The sequence below is a fragment of the Hypanus sabinus genome, chromosome 14 (genome assembly GCF_030144855.1).
Source record: "Hypanus sabinus isolate sHypSab1 chromosome 14, sHypSab1.hap1, whole genome shotgun sequence".
Classification (NCBI taxonomy): Eukaryota; Metazoa; Chordata; class Chondrichthyes; order Myliobatiformes; family Dasyatidae; genus Hypanus; species Hypanus sabinus.
This window is the reverse complement of record NC_082719.1, coordinates 100,239,498-100,264,383: the sequence shown is the minus strand read 5'-3', so window position 1 is coordinate 100,264,383 and position 24,886 is coordinate 100,239,498. Positions and strand designations below refer to the sequence as shown.

The 24,886-nt window shown below is 40.1% G+C and overlaps 1 protein-coding gene across 3 annotated transcripts in view; it reads right to left on the bottom strand.

The window, feature by feature from the left end:
* The window catches only part of LOC132405022 (methyl-CpG-binding domain protein 3-like), a 127,966-nt gene that overhangs the window by 75,528 nt on the left and 27,552 nt on the right, over positions 1 to 24,886 (bottom strand). For 2 of the 3 annotated variants that reach the window (XM_059989719.1, XM_059989718.1), the window contains exons 2-3: positions 24,621 to 24,780; positions 6,322 to 6,459 (exon numbers count right to left, since the gene is read on the bottom strand). In XM_059989719.1, the coding sequence (XP_059845702.1) occupies positions 6,322 to 6,459; positions 24,621 to 24,780 (298 nt within the window). The remainder of the gene's footprint in view (positions 1 to 6,321; positions 6,460 to 24,620; positions 24,781 to 24,886) is intronic. The other variant, XM_059989720.1, reaches the window with a different exon arrangement.

The window sequence follows — 24,886 nt, the reverse complement described above, 5'->3', positions numbered from 1 at the left end:
AGTCTGACATCTGTTAACTGTGCAGTTTAATTGAAGTCATAATCCTGTGTAAATGTTAGCTCCAGCAAGTAATGATTAATGAATAAAAATCATTCAACTGGGTCACCTTCAAAAAGTCAACAAATCTAAAAGCTCAGAAATTATACAGCAGTCCATCTACTCACCATTCAAAATCTCCCCATTGGGCCAATTCTATATTCTTGCTGCTTATGAACAAATGAGCAATACTCAAGTCTGGAAATTTCAAATTGTGATCACAGATCCTGAGATCTGTATGTCATGAATATCCTGTTTTGTGCTGCTTATATGTAATACAATAATACTTGTTGGAAACCTCTTTTTAATATAATAGTATTAATTGTTTTAACTTTTTAGCAAACTGGTATTTTTCACAGTATGTGGTGGCTCATCCCCTTGTACAGACAGAAAGCAGTATAGTAGCTAAACTGTTTATTACCTTTCTCATTTCTCAAAGGCTAAGTATTAATACATTACCCACATGATGCAATTGTTTTAAATATGTGGTCTATTAACCAATTTATTTCTATCCAGGGAATTTTCCTCATCTTATCTATAAAAGTGATGGATTTTTCAGATGTCATCTTTTTTTCTCTTCGCATTCTTTGGCACTCATTAGCTCTTAAAATTGTTTCTCAGCTTTTTATTTGGGTTGCATAGTATTTGTATGTTTGTTTTACTTTAAAATAAATTATTATTAGAGTTAAGACTGCTCATCAGTCCTGACTTCCATTAGAACCCAGGGTTCAGAAAATAAACAAAGATCCAACATAGCATAAGACATAGGAGCAGAATTAGGCCATTCAGCTCAATAAACCTGCTCTACCATTATATCATGGCTAATATTTTAATCCCTCTGAAATCCACTCTCCTACATTCTCCCAGTAATCTTGGACACCCTTACTAATGAAGAACCTATCAATCTCCACTTAAAATATATCCAATTACTTGCCCTCCACAGTCATTTGTGGCAATAAGTTCCACAGATTCACTACCCTCCGTCTAAAGAAATTCACCCTCATGCCTGTATGAGTTGTTGGACAAAGTGGTAGCACTCCAGTGAGTGTGCACTTTATCTACCCAACTTGCATTTCAGATAGAATAATCATCACTCCTGCTAATGCCATATTGGATGTCTTTCTATAGGGAATTGATAGAAATGTCACGAGTATACAATGAGGTCATTATAGACATCCCATTGGATTACAAGTTGCCAAGTAATATAGTTCCATCTCTTTTTCATATTAAACTGATTAACAGTGGAATTAAGAACAAAAAAGTAAAACCCTTGAAGAGAAAGTGCTGAGCAAAGGAAATTGTGTTTAAAAATAATGGTCTAGTGCAGGGGTTTCCAACCTGGGGACCACAGGCCCCTTGGTTAATGATAAGGGTCCAGAGCATAAAACTGGTTGGGAACTCCTAGTCTAGTGAGAGAGAATGACACATTATATGGTGGGCAGCATCATGTACACTTCAGAATCTGTCGCGGCCTTTAACACGCAAATGGGTACTACCGTAGCAGTTAGCCTGACATCCAGCTCAGGACATCTAAGTTCAATTTCAGCATCGATGGAAAACAGTTTGTACCTTCTCCCCATGACTGAATGGGTTTTCTCCAGGTGCTTGCATGTCCTCTCACAGTCCCAAGATGGACTGGTTAGTTGGTTAAATGGTCATTGTAAATTGTCCTATAAATAGGCTAGTGTTAAATAACACACACAAAATGCTGGAGGAACTCAGCCAGCCAGGCAGCACCTATGGAAAAAAGTAAACAGTCAACATTTTGGGCCAAAACCATTCATCAGGACTGGAGAAAACATCGACTGTTTATTCTTTCTGCGTGCCCTGCTGAATTCCTCCAGCATTTCATGCGTGTTGCTTGGATTTCCAGCACCTGCAGATTTTCCCTTGTGAGTGTTAAATACATGGGTTGGTGGGTGGTGTGGCTCGTTAAGCTGGAAGGGTCTGTATCTCAAAATGAGGGGTTGCCAAATTGGGACCGTGGACCCCTTGCTTAATGGCATTGGTCCATGACATAAAAAAGGTTGTGAACCTCTACGATAAATAGATAGATCTATCATTAGTTACCAATGGCTTATTCCTACATGAAAGCTATCAATAAGATTGAAAGAGTGCAGAGAAAATTTACAAGGATGTCGCCAGGACTTGAGGACCTGAGTTATAGGGAAGGATTGAATAGGTTAGGACTTTATTCCCTGAAGCATTAGAAAATGAGGGGAGATTTCATAGAGGTATACGCCTCATAATTTTGTATCAGGCTTTTTCCACTGAGGTTGGGTGAGACTAGAACTAGAGGTCACAGATTAAGCATGAAAGGTGAAATATTTGACAGGAACATGGGGGGGGTAGAATTTCATTGCTGAGAGGGTGGTGAGGGAGTGGATAGGTACAAGGATGGAAGGGGTATGAAGGGCTAAGATCTGGGTGCAGGTTGATGGGACTGGGCAGATTAATAGTTCAGCTCAGACTAGATGGGCTGAAATTGTACTTTATGACTCCATGACTATACGCTTTCTGAGTAAAAGACCAGGTCCAAAAATCACATATTACAAAGGAGTCACTTAAAATCCCCAGCGTCCAGGACATCTTCAAAGATCAATGCCTCAAAAAGACAGCCTCCATCATTAAAGACCCCTGTCACCATGGACATGCCCTGTTCTCATTGCTGCCATCAGGAAGGAGGTACAGGAGCCTGAAGGATAAAATGAATGTGACAAAATACAGGGAAATCCTGGAGGAAAATCTGATGCAGTCTGCAAGAGAACTGCGACTTGGGAGATTAGTTTTCCAGCAAGACAATGACCCCAAGCATAAAGCCAAAGCTACACAGGAATGGCTTAAAAATAACAAAGTTAATGTCCTGGAGTGGCCCAGTCAGAGTCTAGACCTCAATCCAATTGAGAATTTGTGGATGGGCTTGAACAGGGCTGTTCACTCACGATCCCCATGCAATCTGACAGAGCTTGAGTAGTTTTGTAAAGAAGAATGGGGAAATTTTGCAGTGTCCAGATGTGCAAAGCTGATGGAGACGTCCACACAGACTCAAGGCTGTTAATTGCCACCAAAAATGCATCTACTAAATACTGACAAAGGGGGTGAATACTTATGCAATCACACATTTTGTCTTTTATATATCTGGTGACAACTTGGCTATTGGAACAACCATAAATGGATGCGACTGGACGAAGTGGAATTAATGGAATGATACTTTAACAGAAACCCATGTGAAAGAGGGTGCATCAAGTGGGTATTCTGGCAACAATGAAGACCATCGTCCACGTACACAGAAAAATAACTGGTTACCCAGTGATCAAACACCGTCAACAGAGGATTGATATCACATCTTGAATTGGAAGACATACAATCACGATGCACCACAGCAACATCACCGCAGAACCAAGCAGATCAGGAAATATGAGTTCAAACCCCACATCGACAATTCACAGATGACAGAAAAGCAATACCATCATCTTGCACATGGAAAATGCAACTATTCACACAGTTCCAGAGCACCAATGTGCCAGCACCTGAACCAACCAAATCAGCATCTGAGGAGTACTGGAAGAGCATATGGGAGAAAGAAGCATCACATAACACCAGAGTCCAATGGCTGAAAGACCCACAAGCAAGCCTCTGCCACCTGATAAGTAGATACCAGCCAACCAACTAGACATAATAATATTGGACAAGGAACAAAAGAAAGCAATCGTAATAAATGTGGCAATCCTGAATGACAGAACATCAGGAAGAAAGTATATGAGAAGCTGGAGAAATACCAGAGCTTGAAAGAGCTGATAGAAAGGATGTGGAAGGTTAAAGCCAGAGTAATCCCGATGGTGACAGGAGCACTTGGAGCTGTGACACCTGGACTGGGAGAGTGGCTCCAACAAATTCCAGGAACAACATCTGAGATCTCAGTCCAGGGAGTGCACCTCTAGGTTCAGCAAGGAATTGAGGCAGAGGACCTGAGATTGAAGGAAAAATATACACTACCCATAAGGGACAAGAAAAAAAATCTACACACACACACCAGTGAAGTTAAACCTGTTTCTGATTCTGAACTCTTCTACATAGGAAAAATTACATCCTTTGAAGTTCCACACAGAGACCATGTACTACTTGTTCTGACAGAAACCTTTCAAACACAAAAATGCAGTTGACAGAAGCAATAGTTCGAAATGTGTAAATATTAAGCAACAAAATGCTCTTATTGCTCCTTATAGGTAAAACTCTTACAATTGTAATACAATTAAATCTTCACCCTGATCAAATCCAACTGAGAGACAGCTTCGTCAAACCAGTCTGTGATTACTTTTAATAAGATATTTCATTCTGTAAGCAGATACATTAGGGACATTCAAGAGACTCTTAGAGAAGCACGTAGTTGAAAGTAAAATGGAGGGCTGTGTGGGAGGGAAGGGTTAGATTGATCTTGGAGTAGGTCAAAGGGTCGGCACAATATTGTGGGCCAAAGGGGTCTGTACTGTACTGTTATGTTTTATGTATGCGATACATCCAACTTTCAAGCCACAGATTTAACAAGATAATGAGTTCAAGGTAAGATATTCATGTTCATTTTTTTGTATTTGCACAGTTTGTGTCTTTTGCAATCTGGTTAAATGCCTAAGTTGATGTGGTCTTTCATTGGTTCTATTATACGTATTATTCTATTGTGGATTTACCGCAGGAAGATGAATCTCAGGGTTCTATATGGTGACGTGTGTATTTTGATAATAAAGTTACTTTGAATTTTGAACACACAAGTTCGGCCACAAAGGGAAGTAAATTATTTCAAATTTAATTTAAAGATACTAGGTAAATAATTATAAAGTGAAATACTGCAGGGTTTTCAAATTACTAGCAAGTTATTGTGGAGGAGTCAAATAAGGGAGGGTCCAAGAAAAGTAATATCCAACTCAAGCCACAAAGGACAAATCTGAATCTATGGCACAGGACAGGACCACATAGGCAGCACTGTAGCGTAGTGGTTAGCACATTGCTTTACAGCTCTAGCAACTTGGGTTCAATTCCCACCGCTGTCCGTAAGGAGTTTGTATGTTTTCCCCATGACCATGCAGGTTTCCTCCGGGCTCTCCGGTTTTCTCCCACATTCCGAAGACAAGTGGGGTGTTTGGTTAATTGGACATCGGTATAATTGGGCGAAACTGAAAGAACTGATTGTAATGTATCTCTAAATTATGAAGTTAAAGTAAATAAATAAACATCATCGTGAATTTATTTACATAAACAAGAATACATAACAAATAAGCTCTTCTCGGGCTTCCAGCCAGGTACAGGTATCAATTATAATCAATGCTTTGATGACAAACTCCCCCATCTTCCTTTTCCAGTACTTACTTTTTTCAAACGTATTTCTTATAGTGTATTATATGTATTGCTCTGTATTGCTGTCACAAAACAACAAATTTCATGACATATGTCAGTGATAATGAACCTGATTTTAAGTATGCTTCTTTTTGTAATATACATACAATATACACTCAGTGGCCACTTCATTAGCTGCACCTGTAAACCCTTCAAGGGCGACTCGAGTGGCAACAGAACTCTCAATGGATATGATTAAATATTCTCATTTCAGCCTGATTCTGATGCAAATATCTAATCAGCCAATCATGTGGCAGCAACTCAATGCATAAAAGCATGCAGACATGGTCAAGAGGTTCAGTTGTCGTCCAGACCAAACATCAGAATGGGGAAGAAATGTGATCTAAGTAACTTTGACCGTGGAATGATTGTTGGTGCCAGACAGGGTGGTTTCAGTATCTCAGAAACTGCTGATCTCTTGCGATTTTCACACATAATAGTCCCTAGAGCAGAGGTTCCCAACCTAGAGTTCATGGACCCCTCAGTTGATGGTCGGGGTTCACGGCATGAAAAAGGTTGGGAAACCCTGCTCTAGAGTTTACAGAAAATGGTGGATAAAATAAAAAAATCAGTGAGCAGCAGTTCAGTGAGTATAAATGCCTTGTAAATGACAGAGGTCAGAGGAGAATGGACAGACTGGTTCAAACTGACAGGAAAGCGAAAATAACTCAAATAACCATGTGTTACAGCGGTGGTGTGCAGAGCACACAGCACATCGAACCTCGAAATGGGTGGGCTGCAGCAGCAGAAGGTTACACTGGGGTCCACGCCTGTACCTGATAAACTGGCCGCTGAACGTATAGACCAGATTCTGACCCAAAACATATACCTTTTTGTATTATACATACAATATATGTAATGCCCATGATTAAAATATTCAGAAGCTGTTAAACTTACTTGACGTGGCTGCTCTATTACTTTCTGCATCTCTGTTTTAACTTTGTTATTTGGATGATCTGTAACTTTAGTTACCGGCTGTTTGAAAATGGATGCAGTCTGTCTTATTGGCAGGGATGTGTTCAAATCCAACTTCCCCTGGGAATATAAAACAAGCAAACAAATAAATAAATAAGTATTATTTTATCTTCTTTAGAGATAGCATCATAACAGCCCCTTTGGTCCTATCAGCTGCCCAGTTACACCCCTGTGACCAACTAATTTATCATCCCAGGGGTTCCCAACCTTTTTACTGCCATGGACCCTACCATAAACCGAGGGGTCTGTGGTTGGGAACTCCTATACACCTTTAGAATATGAGAAGAAACCCAAGCACGCGGAGGAATCCCACACATTCCTGGAGAGACATATAAACTCCTTACAGACAGTGGCAGGAATGGAACCCAGGCCACCGGCACTGCAATAGTATTATTCCAACCACTATGCTACCATGCTGGCATTATTTTACAAGAGGTTCGTTCAAGAGTCTGAGGAGAATGGAATAGGAGTCTGGTGGCCCATGCTCTCAGGCTTTTGCATCTTCTGCCCGATGGGAAAGATGCTGGGTCGATGGGGTCTTTGATTATGCTGGTTGCTTTACTGAGACAGTCAGAATAAGTAATATTTTAAAGCACCACCATTGGAGTGAATAAGCTTCTTTTTTAAAATTTGATTTAGTGACACAGCATGGTAGCAGGTCCTAATGAGCCCGCACCTCCCAATAACACCCATGCAGCCTATTATCCTACCAACCCGTATATCTTTGGGATGTGGGAGGAAACTGGAGCACCCAGAGGAACTACACACAGTCACGGTGAGAACGTACAAACTTCTTACAGACAGTGGTGAAATTGAACCCAGGTTGCTGGCACTGTAATGGTATTACATGAATTGTGCCAGCTCTTATAGCCACCACTCTAGGTTACCCTACCCTTTCTTCCATGGTCAACTCCCCTATAACAGATTCCTTCTTCTCCAGCCCTTTACCTCTTCCACCTATCACCTCTCAGCTTCTCACTTCAACCCCTCTCCCCCACCCACCCAGCTTCCCCTTCATTTTGTCCAACTTGCCAGTTTGTACTCCTTCCCCTCCTTATTCTAGATTCTATCTCCTTCCTTTCCAGTTCTGATTGCACGATTTGCTTTTTTTTTGTGTGTGGGGGAGGGGGAATTTGATGTTTTACTTTGAATGGGTTTCCATGGTTTACTTTCTTTGTTTCCTGGCTGTCTGTGGAAAGTCAAGACTCAGGGTTATCGCCCGCATATATACTTCAATAACAAATGTACCTGAATCTTTTGCATCTTTGAATTTCAGATATAGTTTGAGGAAGCACACCTCAGGTCTTCGATTTAAGTAAGGGTAACTTATGAGATATCTAGAGTGGACAGACTGGGAAAATACTCTGAAGAAAGATCAGCAGACGAGTGGTGGCTGATATTTAAATAGATATCTTATAATACTCAGCAAATAATAATCTCAATTAAAAAGGACACAATGAGAAAGATATTCAATTACATCAGTCAAGGAAAATGTTAAATCATAAATTATATCATACCTTAGTAAAAGTTAATGTTAAATAAGACTACTAAGAATTTTTAAGGAAATAGCAGTGGGAGTCTAAAAAGCAACAGGTTATAAAGAATATAGTTCAGGGCAGCAGAGTACAGGCCCTTCAGCCTACAATTTTGTGCTAAAAGTATAACCAATTTTAAGATTAATCCAACCCTCCCTTCCCACATAGCTCTCCTTGTTTCTATCATTCATGTGCCTAAGAGTCTCTTAAATATCGCTAATGTATTTGCCTCTACTACACTCCTGGCAACTTGTTCCACACACCTACCACTCTTTGTGTAAAAAAAACTTATCTCTAACACTCCCCCCTCCAATATACTTTCCACCAAACATATTAAAATTAGGCCCCCTAGTATTAGCCATGGGAAAAACGTTTGTCTGCCTATTTGATCCACGCCTCATCTCTATCAAGACACCTCTCATCCCCCTTCACTCTGAGAAAAGCCCCGGTTCACTCAACCTATTTTAATAAGATATGCTCTCTAATCCAGGCAGCATCCTGGTAAATCTCCTCTGCATCCTCACTCAAGCTTCCACATTCTGAGGCAACCAGACGGAACAGTAGGGAGGCAATTCATTATGAGAGGCGCTAGAGCTTCCAAGGATACTTAAGAGGCAGCAAAGGTCCTTACAGGGTGAGACTCGACTATCAATAAAAATTAACTAGGAGCTGGCAATTACTTTAAATCAATACTTTACATCAATTCCATGATAGAAGATATTGCAAGTCTCTAAAGCTGAGCAGATGGGCTTGTTTCAAGCAGCGTAGAGCTTACAACATTACATTTTACAAGGAACAAAGTGTTTAAATACCAACTTAAAAGAGTCTTACAGAAGTGGCTTGAGACATAGCAGAATAATTGGTTTAAGGTTTTGTAGATTGGTCTCTGTATTCAGGTTATGAAACGTTTCTGGTTGCTATTTTGTGTGATTTTGATCTGGGTGGTCTGTAGATAATGGACAATACCACGCTAGATTGAATTGATCTGACCTGAACTGAGTATGTCTGGTCACTTTTGATGACTTTGTGGGTTGGAGTTTTATATTGTGTTTTTCACTTGTTTTTTGTTGTTGTTTGCTTGATTTGTTGTTTTAACGCAGAGGGTTGATGGTTCTCTTTGAACTGTGGGAAGATGAATCTCAGGGTTGTATACTGCATAAATACTTTGATAAGAAATGCACTTTGAATTTAACACCTACTGAATTTTGGGAGGGCACTAGAAGCAGCACCTAGTGTAGCAGTTAGAGCAACAACTTACAGCACAAGCCGTAAGATCAGAGTTCAATTCCCACCAAGGAGTTTGTATATTCTCCTCCATCACCACATGGGTTTCCTTCTACATCCCAAAGATGTCTGGATTAAGGTTATAGTAAATTGTGGCTCTGCTATGCTTGCACCAGACACTTGCAGATTGACCAGTATAATCCTCACTGATCTAATTCGACGCAAACAATGCAGTTATTTATGTGTTCTGATGATCAAATAAAGATAAATATTTAAATCTTTAAAGATTTGATTACTATTCAAAGTGGGAAGGACGACAAGTAGGAAATTAAAAGCCTGTTAGTTGCACATCTGCTTTTGGGAAGTTAACATGGTTTTACAGTCAGAGTCATAGAAAAGTGGAGCACAGAATCTTTAGCCCATTTAGTCCATGCTGAATCATTTGATCTGCCAAGTCCCATGAAAGATAAAGGCAGTTTTGCTAGAGTTTTTTAGGATGCAACTAAATGAAACAATAGAGAGGACCTGTAAATGAGATACATTTGGATTTCCAGAAGACATTTTTTAAGGTGCATTTAAAATGTTAGTGCACAAAATAAATGCTCATGACATTGGAAGACATGTGTTATTATGGAATACCATCAATAAATTTGTTGACAATACAACCATTGTTAGTAGAATCTCAGGTGATGATGAGAAGGCGTACACGAGTGAAATATGCCAACTGGTGCAGTGGCATTGCAGCAACAACCTGGCATTCAACATCAGTAAGACGGAAGAGTTGATTGTGGACTTCAGGAAGGGTAAGGTGAAGGAACACGTACCAATCCTCAGAGGGATCAGAAGTGGAGAGAGTGAGCAGCTTCAAGTTCCTGGGTGTCAAGATCTCTGAGGATCTAACCTGGTCCCAACATATCGATGTAGTTAAAAAGAAGGCAAGACAGCAGCTATACTTTATCAGAAGTTTGAAGAGATTTGGCATGTCAACACATATACACTCAAAAACATCTATAGTCGTACTGTGGAGAGCATTCTGACAGGCTGCATCTCTGTCTGGTATGGAGGAACTACTGCACAGGACCAAAATAAGCTGCAGAAGGATGTAAATCTAGTCAGCTCCATCTTGGGTACTAGCCTACAAAGTACCCAGGACGTCTTCAGGGAGCGCTGTCTCAGAAAGGCAGCATCCATTATTAAGGGCCTTTTCTCACTGTTACCATCAGATAGGAGGTAAAGAAGCCTGAAGGCACACACTCAGTGATTCAGGAACAGCTTCTTCCCCCCTGCCACCTGATTCCCAAATGGACATTGAATCTTTGGACACTACCTCATTTTTCTTTTAAAAAAACATACAGTATTTCTGTTCTGCTCGATTTTGTTTAATCAATTCAATATACATAATTGATTTACTTATTTATTATTTTTTTCTCTGCTGGATTATGTATTGCATTGAACTGCTGCTGAGTTAACAAATTTCACGCCACAATAAACCTGATTCTGATTCTTTGCTTGCATATTCAGAAACAGCTCTGCTTCTATCCTTGATATCTCTCTTTTTTTCCCTTTTCAGGGTTCTTTTGAGGACCCTGACCTGGAGTTACACTTTGACTTCGATTCTCTGCGGGAATGGGACCCACTCTCACGGCCTCACGACCGGCCGCTTTTTGATATCCCAATGACGCGGCCTGGAAGGCAAAGGTGCCTTCAGGGTGCTAGATTTCCATGGCTCTGGAGAAGGGCTGATTCAAGGCGGGTGCTCCTGACAGAGGCATCGTGGGAGAACATGGAACATCAGAAGCAGCGAGTTAGCTGCCGTGGGCTGTGTCTGGAGATCTGAGCCTTTATGGGGCCAACTCTCTGGGCACAAAGCTCGGAAAAAGCGACACAACAGACTTTTAACATCATAAATCAGCGAGATGAACTTGCAGCGCAGTTGCAGATTGGCAGGTATGATGTTGTAGGCACCACTGAATCATGGCTGAAAGATTATAGCTGGGAGCTCAATGTGCAAGAATACACATTGTATCGAAAGGATAGGGTGGAAAGCAGAGGGGGCAGCGTTGCTCTGTTGGTAATAAATGAAAACAAATCATTAGAAAGAGGAGGTCAGAAAGTGTTGATTCTTTGTGAATAGAGCTAACGAACTGCAAGAATAAGAAGATCCTAATGGGAATTTTATACAGACCCCTAAACAGCAGCAAGGGTGGTCTACAAGTTACAAAGGAGATTAAAAAAAACTGCATACCATAATGGCCATGTTAGAATAGTCATGGGGGACTTCAATATGCTGGTAGATTGGGAAAATCAGGTAGGAGGGGGAAATTTCTAACGTGCTTATAATATGGCTTTTTAGAGCAGCGCATGGTTAAGCCCACTAGAGGATCAACTGGGAGTTGTGCAATGAATCAGAATTGATTAGAGAGCTTAAGGTAAAAGACCCCTTAGGGGAAAGTGATCATAATATCATCAAATTCACCCTGAAATTTGAGAAGGAGAAGCTAAAGTCAGGTGTATCAGTATTACAGTGGAGAAAGTAAATTACAGAGAGCTGAGAGAGGAGTTGGCCAGAATTAATTGGAAAAGAACACTGGCAGGGATGATGACAGAGCAGCAATGGCTGGAATTTCTGGAAGCAATTCAGAGGCATAGGATAAATAATCCCAAAGAGGAAGTAGTATTCTAAAGGAAAGATAACACAACCATGGCTAACGAGAGAAGTCAAGGCCAACACAAAAGCCAAAGAGAGCCAAAAAGCCATATTAGAGCAAAAATTAGTTGGAAGATAAGAGGATTAGGAAACTTTTAAAACCTAATAGAAGGCAACTAAAAAAATCAATAAGGTGGTAAAGATGGAATAGGAAAGTAAGCTGGTCAATAGTAAAGAGGATACCAAAAGTTTCTTCAGATACATAAAGTATAAAACAGAGGCGAGAGTAGATATCAGACCACTGCAAAATGATGCTGGACAGGTAGTAATGGGGGACAATGAAAAAGTGGGTGAATGGAATAAGTATTTTGCATCAGTCTTCACTATGGAAGACACTAGCAGTACGGTGGTATAACTAGAGAGAAGGTTCTTTAGAAACTGGAAGGTCTAAAGGTAGATAAGTCACCTGGACCAGGTGGTATACACCCCAGAGTTCTGAAAGAGGTGGCTGAAGAGATTGTGGATGCATTAATAATGATCTTTCAAGAACCACTAGATCCTGGAATGGTTCTGGAATATAGGAAAATTGAAAATGTCACTCCACTCTTCAAGAGTGGAGAGAGACAGAAGAAAGAAACTATAGACCAGTTAGTCTGACCTCAGTGGTTGGGAATATGATGGAGTTGTTTAATTAAGGAAGAGGTCTCGAAGGCACATGATAAGATAGGCCATAGTCATCATGGCTTCCTCAAGGGAAAATGTTGCCTGACAAATCTGTTGGAATTCTTTGAAGAAATAACAAGCAGGATAAACAAAGGAAAATTGGTTGATATTGTGCATTTGGATTTTGAAAAGGCCTTTGACAAGGTACCACACGAGGCTACTTAACAAGCTACAAGCCCATGGCATTACAGGAAAGATTCTAGCATGGATAAAGTAGTGGCTGATTGGCAGGAAGCAAAGAGTAGGAATAAAGGGAACCGTTTCTGTCTGGCTGCCAGTCACTGGTGGTGTTCCACAGGGGTCTGTGTTGGGACCGAACCTTTTTACATTATATGTCAATGATTTGGATGATGGGATTGATGACTTTGTTGCAACGTTTGCAGACCACATGAAGATAGGTGGAGGGGCAGGTAGTTTTGATGAAGTGGAGGAGCTGGAGAAGTTCTTAGGCAGATTAGGAGAATGGGTAAAGAAATGGCAGATGAAATAGTGTCAGGAAGTGCACGGTCATGCACTTTGGTAGACAAAATGAAAGGGTTAACTGTTCAAAATGAAGAGAAAATACAAAAAAAAAACAGGTGCAAACGGATTTGGGAGTCCTTGTGCAGGATTCCCTAAAGATTAATTTGCAGGTTGAGTCTGGGGTGAGGAAAGTAAATGCAAGAAGACTAGAACGTAAAAGCAAGGATACAATGTTGAGACTTTATAAAGCACTGGCGAAGCCTCTTGGAGTATTGCAAACAGTTTTAGACCCCTTATCTTAGAAAGGATGTGGTGAACCTGGAGAGGGTTCAAAGCAGGTTCACGAAAATGATTCCAGGATTGAACGACTTGTTACATGAACAGCGTTTGATGGCTCTAGACATGTATTCACAGGAATTCAGAAGAATGAGGGGGTAACCTCATTAAAACATATCAAATGGTGAAAGGCCTTGATAGAGTGGACACGGAGAGGACATTTCCTATGATGGAAGAGTCTAAGGCCAGAGGAGACAACCTCAGAATAGAGGGGCGTCCTTTTAGAAGGAAGATGAGGAGGAATTTCCTTAACCAGAGAGTGGTGAATCTGTGGAATTCTTTGCCAAAGGCAGCTGTGGAGGCCAAGGCCTCACATATACTTAAGACAGAGGTTGATAGATTCTTGACCGGTTAGGACATGAGGGGATACGGGAGAAGGCACAAGATCGGGGCTGACAGAAAAATTGGATCTACTACGGTGAAACTGCAGAGCAGACTCGATGGACCAAATGGCCTAGCCTGCTCCCATATTTTATTTTCCTACGTTTTTATACCAAGGAGGGATCACATTTAACATTATTCTTACAGCAGTCAAGTTGCACTACAATTTTCAAAATGTATAGCTTCCCCAGACCATCATTGCAATCACTGAATCTCCTACCATTAATATTCTGGGAACTGTCAGTAGCCAGAGGCTTCATTGGATACATGACATGTTTGTGAGAGTATAGGCAGAATCTTGAAACTTGACAATTATCTCTTGTGATTTGCTGCTCCACTGCAAAGACTCATCACAGTATGCCTATCCTGAAACAATTTAAACCTTCTCTTTGAAAGGAGTTCAGTGAAACCTTCTTCTCCCTCTTCCAAACTAATTTTTCCAGTTTTTCCCCTTTCCGTTATAGTCCTCATGAAGAGTCTTGGTCCAAAACATTGGCTGTTTATTCCTCTCTCTGGATACTGCCTAACCTGCTGAGTACCTCCAACATATTGTGTGCATTGCTCTGTATTTTCAGCATCTGCAGAATCTCTCAAACACGATCAAGCTGCGGAATCTCATGTTTATGAATAATGTTCTTCTATTGATTCCTCAGATAAGTACTGGAGCTCTACAAGTTACTAATATAGAGCATGATAGTAAAACCTATTTGCATACAGGAGTGAGATAGATTGGGTAGTTGAGCAGTGTCACAATAACAAAATTGCACTCAACCTTAAGACAAAGGAAGAAATCACCCATCTCTGAGGAGTCAGCTGTGGAAAAAGGGAGCAGTTTCAAGTTCTTGGGAGCCAACTTGTCAGAGGATCTATCCTGGGCCCCACACATTTATGTAATCATGAACGAGACAAACAGTGGCTCCACTTCATTACAGGTTTGAGGAGATCTGATAGGTAGCTCACTAATGACTTTTGCAAATCAGTACTGACGTACTGAGAGAGCATCCTGACTTTTTGCATTTGCAGCCTCCAATACACAGGATTGCAAAAGGCTACAGAGGGTTGTAGACTCAGCCAACTCCAGCATGTGCACAATCCTCCCCAACACAGAATATTTTCAAAGGGCGATTCCTTAAGAAAGGAGCATCCTTCGTTAAGGACACTCACCTTCCAGAATGTGCCCTCTTCTCATTGCTACCATCAGGGAGGAGGAACAGGAGTCTGAAGACACACACTCAACGTTTTACTATCAGCTTCCTTCCCTTTGCCATCAGACTGCTAAACAGTCCATGAATACCACCTCATTATTCCTTGATTCTGCACTATTTTTTTCCAATTTATCACAATTTTATTGCATTGTCTGCTGCTGCAAAACAACACATTTCACGTCATAAAAAAAACAGTGATAATAAACAGATCCTGATTTAAACAGACGTTAAACAGCTGAGGTCCTTCTCACGCCATAGCAGACATAATGGACAATCTCACCTAGTCCCTCAACACCACCTCGTTGGTCAAGAAAGCACAGCAGCCTCTCCACTTCCCGAGATTGAAGCGACTGCTCCCCTCCCCCCCATCAACAGTGCCCTGACCAGCTATATCACCATCTGGTATGGAACTGCAAGGAACCTGAACATGTGTCCCTACAAAGGATTGCAAGGACTGTTGAAAGGATCATTGTTGAGAGCATCATCACCCATTAGTGATACATATCAGCAGAGCTTCGTACACAGGACCCATAACATTGTTAATTATCCCTTGCACCCAACAATCTCACTGACCAGCTCCCCACCCCCTACAATCAGTTAGGAGGTACCGGAGCATTAGGACAAGGACTATTAGGATGGAAAACAGCTTCTTCCCCCAGGCCATGAGACTACTGAACTGCCTGCCACCAACCAAGTGTCATCACGTCTGAAGCACCAGTGGCATTATACTATTTACTTTTTATCTTGAGTCATAAATGCACCTTATTATTTGGTAAGTTACTAGTAGTAATATTAATTTATGCCTTATATGTGTGCGTTATCTGTATTGTATTGTGCACGTTGGTCCAGAGGAACGTTGTTTGGTTTGGTGGTGTACATGTGTACAGTTGAAAGACAATAAACTGAACTTGAACTTGAGTCGTTTAAAAAGTTGGAGTCAAACAATACAAAAGTGAAATTACTGATTCAATAATACAATCAACATCATTTAGCCTACAAAAGACCAAGCAAATCATTGGTGTAGAAATCAGAATGTAACAAGTTTTTGGGGGCCAATGTGCAGAAGGGATGACCAAGGGATGGTAAGAGGGGTGAAGCAGCCTCCGATTGAAACACCATCCATCTGGCTCCAACACTATGGAAACTTTGAATTATTAAAATTCCTGGGTGTAGAGTACTTGACAAGGATGCATGCCAGCAAAATCAGACACGATCCACAACCCCCCATCTGCTTTCAGTCTTCTAGATTATTAGAGCTGTAGTTAGTTCTGTGTAGAAACACTCAGAAAATATTTGACAGAGTGGTTAAGGTTCAAGATTGTTTAATGTCATTTCCAGTACACAAGTGTAAAGGAGAATGAAATAATTGTTACTCCATGTCTAATGCAGCACAAAAAAACACACAAAAGATAAAGAAAACAATCATAATATTTTAAAAAGTGATGATGGATATACAATAGGTGACTGACAGGAAATAATAAAGTAGTGGCGGAGTTAGTTGGCAGAGGTGTTGATCAGTCTTACTACTTGGGAAAAGTAACTGTTTTTGTCTGGTGGTCCTAGCGTGGATGTTACACTGCCTCCTCCCTGAGGGGAGTGGGGCAAACAGTCCATGAGCAGGGTGAGTAGGATCCCTCATGATGTTACTGACCCTTTTCCAGCACTTTTCTGTATATCCTGTCCTTGATGGCGGGTAGGCTGGTGTTAGCGAATACGTAGGACGTGTTGCCCTTCATTAGACATAGGATTGACTTCTCTGGTTAGACCACACTTGGAGTATTGTGTTCAGTTCTGATTACCTCATTATAGGGGAGGCTCTTGTGTTTTGTAACTTCAAAACATTAACATAATTCAAAGGAAGACACAAAAATCTAAAATGTGAGTCTAACTTTGTGTTTACTGTAGGCTAAAATGAGTAAGAATAATCAACTATATAAAAAATTACTCAAATATTATGGAAATATTAAATACACAACACTCCTCCTCACTTCATTATAAACTCCAATGCAATATAGAAAGCATCTTAACTATACATACAGCATACTATTCAATACAACTACTATACACAGCATAGCAAATTTAAAATTGTCCCATTCAGTCCTAAAGATTTACTTGCTGTGGAGGATTTCTTACACTTGTGGGATAACGGTAAGACTTGTGGCTGTGAAAATCTCAGGTTCTGGTGCCTCCTCCGGGGTGATTGTAGAAGTTGACTCAGAGACTGCAGGTAGTGGTTTTAAGACCATAATATACAGCAACAGAATGAGGCCATTTGGCCCAACATCTACTCTGCCATTTCATCATGTCTGACCCATTTTGCCCTCAGCCCCAGCCTCCTGCCTTTTCTCCATAACTCTGACTAATCAAGAATCTATCAACCTCTGCCTCTACAGCTGCCTGCAGCAACAAACACCACAGATTCACCACTCTCTGGCTAAATAAATTCTTCCACATCTCCGTTCAAAATGGACATTCCCCTATTCTGTGGCTCGGTCTTTTGGTGTTATCAACTCCTCCACTATAGGAGACATCCTCTCCACATCCACTGAATCAAGGCTTTTCAACACCTGATAGGTTTCTAATAGTGGTAGCCACCTTTCTTGTCCTTTTCGCAGTGTTTCTCTCTGGATCAACTGTGACTCTTGCTTCTCCCTGGCCCTAGCATCTCCCTCTCTCTCCTTTTCATTCTCAGATTCCTTCTCTCTTTCACACCCTTCTCTTTCTCATTAACATTCTTTCACTATCTGTCTTCCCTCCTTTTCAACTTATCTTTCTATTTCTCAGCTTCTTCTTTCTAAAATATGCATCTTGATTTTAGGAAGGTCTATTAAGTTCACTAGCATATTCTCTTATTAATCCTTCTATTGCTCCCTTTACGAACTCATCACTCCTCTTGGTTTCCTCATCCACAGCATCATATGACAAATCCTCTTCTTTTGTATCCCTATCGACTTTTCTTTTTAGCCGTCAGTCTTTGTATCCACTTTTACAAGCAGCTTTTTGTATCCCACTTGAAGTTCATACAATAACCTTAATGCACGCACAACAGATTCTGGTTCTTTATACTCATAAAAGCTGAATGCTTGCAACTTTCCTGAAGCTCCTTGAACTCTCTTCCAGCTTAAAATCAAGCCACACTTCACAAGCGACTGCCCAATTAACATATTAGATGCTTTCTCAGATGCATTCCCAACAAAAACTGTTGTAGTCGGACCACTGCTTTCTTCACTATCATGATTCCTCTGAGCAGCATGGTCATTTCTTGGTTCAATATTCTTTCCAAGATAAGGCAGAGGTTGGCACCAACCCCCACTTGCCCTCTGTTGGGCAACAGTTCATGTTGTACAGCATGGAAACAGTTTTGGTATTATTATTTCAAAATTCGCTTTCAGTTGACTTCATTGCAGAGAATGTGGCAAGCAAACTGTGGATGGATCTCCATTCAAGTAGTTGTCTCAACCCCACAATGCTGACCTTCCTGTTTTTACCACATACAAGCTTAATGTGGCTTGCTGGTTGTAGCATTTCACTGTCATGAATGCCTTTCCCACAGGAGTGATCTTTTCTCCAGTACACGTCCTTAGCCGGATATCTGCAGACTTCAGTTCAGTATCTTTGAAATGTTGCTTAAACTCAATTTGTGGAATGATTTAAACAGCTGAACTTGTGACAAATTCCATTGTAATTAGTATGTCATTCACTTCTGATGTAAGCCAGATTGCTTGTTTATTGTTAGATTTCACAGTGTAAATCTGAAGGATACCAAGTCCTGTTTCACATCATATTTTTCATCAACAGCTTAGTGCTCTTTTTGAAACCAGCTTGATTTTTTAAAATCTTTTTCTCTTCCCTGTGCAGCCAATTTACTTTCAACTGTCTGACGTACTCTTTGTATGTATCCTACTTTAGCATTTTAAATTCTGCATATGTTTGGCGTATATGTGCTCCTGCCACAAAGGTAACAAATGATTGGTCCACACAGCTGTAAAACAAATTAAGAGGGAAATTTGATTGCAATCCTAGTTAAGGTCTTATTGAAGGGAGAGAAGTGGATCCTCATGACAGATCTGCAAGAAGCACAAACTGATTGTCTATCTTCAATGTTTGAAGCAAAAGGAGAAATAACAGTGGCAGATCATACTCTGCTTCCAAGATGATCTGCGTTGTAATGTGACACTGTAACAAAGCAACATGATATGGTAATTTGATTCCTAAGCCAGGTGTGTACTTCAGTAGTCAAAGGCACGGTTGATGATTAGCCATGTATAATGCAGAACAGAAATTCTCCTTGTGCCGTTCCTCATTGGTCCTCAAAGAGATTATACACAGAACAATAAATCTGAGGACAGTGAGTCAATAACCCACCACTGCAGAGGTCTCATTAACACCATTATTGTTTACTGCTTATTGTGCCATTAAGTGTTTAATGTTTACCTGTGCTGCACAGCTCCTGCACTTTAGAAAGTATGTACATTGACTATTTATTTACTTATTGCGATACAGTGCAGAACAGGCCCTTCCGGCCCTTCATACTGTACCACCCAGCAATCCCCCGATTTAATCCTAGCCTAATCATGGGACAATTTACAATGACCAATTAACCTACCAACTGGTACGTTTATGGACTGTGGGAGGAAATCAGAGCAGCCAGAGGAAACCCACATGGTCACAGGGAGAACATACAAACTCCTTACAGGCAGCAACAGGAATATTTGTGGTAATATTTTGTTTTATGTCATTTGTGTGATATGCGCTTTGTAGGAGCACCATGGTCTGAAAGATTTATTATGTTAGACACTGGGCTTAGAGAGAACAGGAATTCGCAGTTACAACCAAAAGAAATCCCAAGAGGAAAATATGAACATTTTACTCCACTACACTTGTCCAGACATATCCTAAATACTAGGTGTTGTAATTAGTGAATGCAAAAATGGATTTTAAAGTATAAAAGAGGGCAAAAAGAGGTTGGATAAATACAGCTTACATTGCAGGAGTACGGCATAGTTATAGGATAGCTAGTGGCAATAGGAACTAATTATCAAAATTAACAGGAAAACCAAGTGGACGTCAATACTGTTTAAAAGTTTAATTATTATCAATATCTACTATATAAAAAAAGCAGTTTCTTGCTCCTGGGGGTCAACATCTCTTAAGATTCATCCTGGGCCTAACATATTGATCCAATTACGAAGAGGCTGCAACAGCAGCTATATTACGGTTTAACGAGGTTTGGTATGTCACCAAAGACTAGCAGATTTCTACAGATGTACAGTCAGCCCTCCGTATCCGTAAGTTCCACCAACCGCGAATCGAGAAAACCCGGAAATGCTCTTCCAGCACTCGTTGCGCAAGCATTATTCGCCTCACATCTCGTTCGTTCACTACTTTGTTCCTGTGAAAAAAGGGCTCCTAAAAAGTAATTATTTGGTAAAAGCAATTCCTTAAAGGCTACCAGGAAGTGTAAAATGCTATCTCTTGCCGAGAAAGTAGAAATATTAGATCTTTTGAAAAGTGGCATGTTGCTTTCCGAAGTGGGCCGTGAGGTCGGTAAGAACAAATCGAGCATTCGCACAATAGAACAAAAAAAAAACTGCAATTCGTGGAAGTGTTAGTGCTGCCCCTACAACGGCAAAAATGGTCTCTCCGGTTCATGATAAAGTGCTTGTGAAGACTGAGAAAGCATTAAGTGTGTGGCTAGAGGACATGTCACAGAAGCATATCCCTGTCGATGGACAAATTATACGTGAAAGAGCTCTTAGTCTCTATGAGCACTACTGTGACGGGGTTGATGAGAGCGAGAGAAAAGAGCTTAAGGCTAGTAAGGGATGGCTGGCTAACTACATAAAGCGCTACAGCCTCAAGAACTTAAAGATCACGGGAGAATCAGCGTCTCGTTCATTCGCCGCTTGTGTTGTGAGCAAGAGGAACGTGTACAGTTCTTTTTCTTGTCAATATTCCCTAAAAAATTACAGTATAACAACTATTTACATAGCATTTCCATTGTATTAAGTATTACATACCAGGTGGTCCCCATTATCTTTGTCATTGGTTGGTCGAATTAATGCTATTAAGATGATAGTGTTACCCAAAATTTTATATTTATTCCAAGCACTACCAATTTTTATTCCTAAATTTTCTTTGATATTATTGACTCTAAAATATCTTCATATCTGTGGCAGAATAAAAATCCTATACTAAGCAAAAAATATTTACAGAAGCCTAAGAAGGAGGGTGGTTTGGCTTTGCCAAACTTGAGATTTTACTATTGGGCAGTCAATATTCAATATTTAATATTTTGGACACAAGAATCGATTATAGCATCTTGCCTATAATGGGTAAATTTGGAATGCGGTACAAGATTTTTCATTGTTTTCAATTTTAGGATCTTCACTTCCTTTTCTTTATCTAAATTGAATAAACAAATAACTAATCCCATAGTTAAACATACATTGCAAATATGGTTTCAATTTCGTAATTTTTTTTGGCTTGAATAAGTTTATCTTATCAAGCCCTATTATATCTAACTTTTTTTTTCAGCCCTCTTTTATGGATCAAGCCTTTGTATTATGGAAAACAAAAGGTATAACATGTTTTCGTGATCTATTTTTAGATAATAGTTTTATGTCCTTTGAACAGCTATCTAATAAATATAATTTACCTAAAACTCATTTTTTTAGATATTTGCAAGTTAGAAATTTCTTGAATAATATGTTACAGTCTTTTCTGAAATTATGTCCGATGGACATTACGGAAAATTTTTTAGCTCTGAATCCTTGCCAGAGGGTTTAGTAGCCATCATTTATAATCTGATCATGAAAATTCAGCCAGAAGTATCAGAAAAAATTAAGAAGGAATGGGAAAAAGAACTTCATTGTCTTATACCCACTGAGCAGTGGGAGAAAATTTTACAATTAGTCAATTCCATTTCTATTTGTGCTAAACATGCCCTAATGCAATTTAAGGTTGTACATAGGGCTCACATGTCCAAGGATAAACTTGCTCGATTTTACTCTCATGTTAATCCAACCTGTGACAGATGTCATTCTGAAGTAGCTTCATTGACACACATGTTTTGGTCTTGCCCTTGTTTGCAAAATTATTGGAAAGATATTTTCAGTATTATTTCAACATTTCTGAATATCAAATTGCAACCGCATCCTATTACTGCAATTTTTGGTTTACCAATGGTGGATAGTATTTGTTTATCCCCCTCAGCCCGGTGGATGATTGCATTTGTCATATTAATGGCTAGAAGATCTATCCTATTGAACTGGAAAGAATTTAATCCTCCAACTATATTTCAGTGGTTTTCTCGAACTATCTCTTGTTTGAGCTTAGAAAAAATTAGAAGTGTTGTCTTTGATTCTTCAGTTAAATTTGAAGAAACTTGGAGATCATTTATCCAACATTTTTCAACACGGAGGCGCAGAGTTATTGATGCTACTGTGTATATTTGACATAACCCAATGGCCCATGTTGGTTAGGTTTTTTTTTCTTTTCTTTTTTGGGGATTTTTTTTTTCCCTTCTTATTTACTCCCTTTTTTCGCAATTACTATGAGTTTGGGAGGTTATTATATATGGATTATCGTCTATATGAATGTATACTTAACCTATTAATTATGTACTTTCAAACTCTCTGTATTTGTGTTTCATTTATGTTTGTTTAAAATTAATAAAAAGATTTTTAAAAAAGAAAAGAAAGTATTTTAAGTAATCTAGAGATGATTTAAAGTATATGGGAGGACGTGGGTAGGTTATATGCAAATACTACGCTATTTTATATATGGGACTTGAGCATCCGCATTTTTTGGTTTCCGTGGGAGGTCCTGGAACCAATCCCCCGTGGATAAGCAGGGCCAACTATACTGTGGAGTGCATTCTAACTGATTGCATCACTGTCTGGTATGGAGGGCCAAGACACAGGATCAGAAAAAGCTGCATTAAGTTCTGAACTCAACCAGCTCCACCATGGGTAATAGCCTCCACCACCATCAAGAACACTTCAAAACAACACGTCAAAAATAGGTAGCATCCGTCCCTCACAATTAAGGTGGTGCTACTATAGCCTGAAGATGCACACTCAACATTTTAAGAACAGCTTCTTCCCCTTCACTGTCAGATTTCTGAACAGACGGTGAATCCATGACTACTACCTCACCAATTTTTGCTCTCTATTATATATAGATATTACACTGTACTGTCACCACAAAACAACAAATTGCACAATTTATGTCAGTGAAAATAAACCTGATTCTGATTAACTGAGCGTTATACTTTCATTTAGCCTCCCCAGCACTCAGGACATCGTCAAGGAGTGATGCCTTCATTAAGGACCCCCATCACCCAGGACATGCCCTCTTCTCAATGCTACCATCAGGGAGGAGGGACAGGAGCCTGAAAGCACACATTCAACAATTCAGCAATAGCTTCTTCCCCTGTGCTATCAGATTAATGAATGGATATTGAACCCACGAACACTACCTCATTACTTTCCACTCTTTTGCACTACGTATTTAATGCTTTAAATCTATATATACTATTTATAGTAATGTAGTTTTTATTATGCATTGCAATGTACTGCTACTACAAAACAACAAATTTCACAACATATGCCAATGATGTTAAAGCAGATTCTGGTTATATCTTTAGTCAATTCTGTCTTTTCCTTTGTTTTGCATAAAAGAACATGTTATCCCACTACTGCCCAGATTGAACAAGAAGACCATGGAGGCTTCATCTACTTAAATTACCTTGCAAGAATGATCCAATTCAATTCAACCTTTTATCATAATTTCTTCTTTTAGGAGTTGCATTTAGCTCAGTGGCTCTCCTATATCGATGACTGTGCAGAGGATCCTACATGGAGGGACTTACCTGAAGAAATCAATCAGGGATGGTGGTAGAGGCCAGATACATTGTGTTTAAGAGACGATTAGATGAGCACATGGATAATAGGGCAATAAAAGGCTATGTAGGAGATGGGGTGGACAGATGCCTTTACTAAAGGAGGTATAAGGTGTTCCTCCCATCCTCTAGCCTGAAAGTCACCCTTGGGCAAGGTCTAGCACCAACTTAGCCCCTTGATCAGGGTCACGTGAACCATGGGAGCAGGTGGTGGATGGTTGTATGAGCTGCTGGTGCGTGTTCTGGTTACATAACCACTGACACCAGGCAGACAATCTCTGTAGAGTATTGATAATCGCTGGGGTCATCCATCTTGTAAAGACACTGCCCAACAAACGGCAAAGGCAAACCACTTCTGTAGAAAAGTTTAACAATGACTGCCTGCCCATGTCATAAGACGTGGCACATAATGAACGAATGATGTTGGAGGGAAGCATTAGATTGGTCTTAGAGTAGGTTATAAGGTCGGCACAACATTGTGGGCCAAAGGGCCTGTACTATGCTGTAATGTTCTATGTTCAACCACCGCCTCATGGAACAGGATACAAGACCATAAGACATAGGAGCAGAATTAGGCCATTCAGTCCATTGAGCCTGCTCCACCATTCAATCATGGTTCATCCCAGATCCCACTCAACTCTATATACCTACCTTCTCACCATATCCTTTAATGCCCTGACTGATCAGGAAAGCATCAACTTCTGCGTTAAATATACCCACAGACTTTCCACAGATTCACTACTCTCTGGCTAAAAAAAATTCCTCTCTGAAACACACCTAGAGAAAACGAAAAGATACCGTACCTTTGCTTGATTGATTACTTCGTTCCGGAGACGCTGTTTATTCCTCTGTAGTTTATTAGGCATCATCTTCCCAGTCCGGAAGTCAAAGCTGCTGAGGTCGATACTGTTTCCCAGATATCGAGCCAGCTGAGGTTTACTCCTGAACTTCTTCCCACTTGGGCTGAAAGGTGGAAGGGAAAATAAAAACCAAAATAGATGGTCTAGTACCAGTTGACAAAGGACATGCATGCCAAATAGCAGTCACAACAAAGCACATGGGAGCTTAA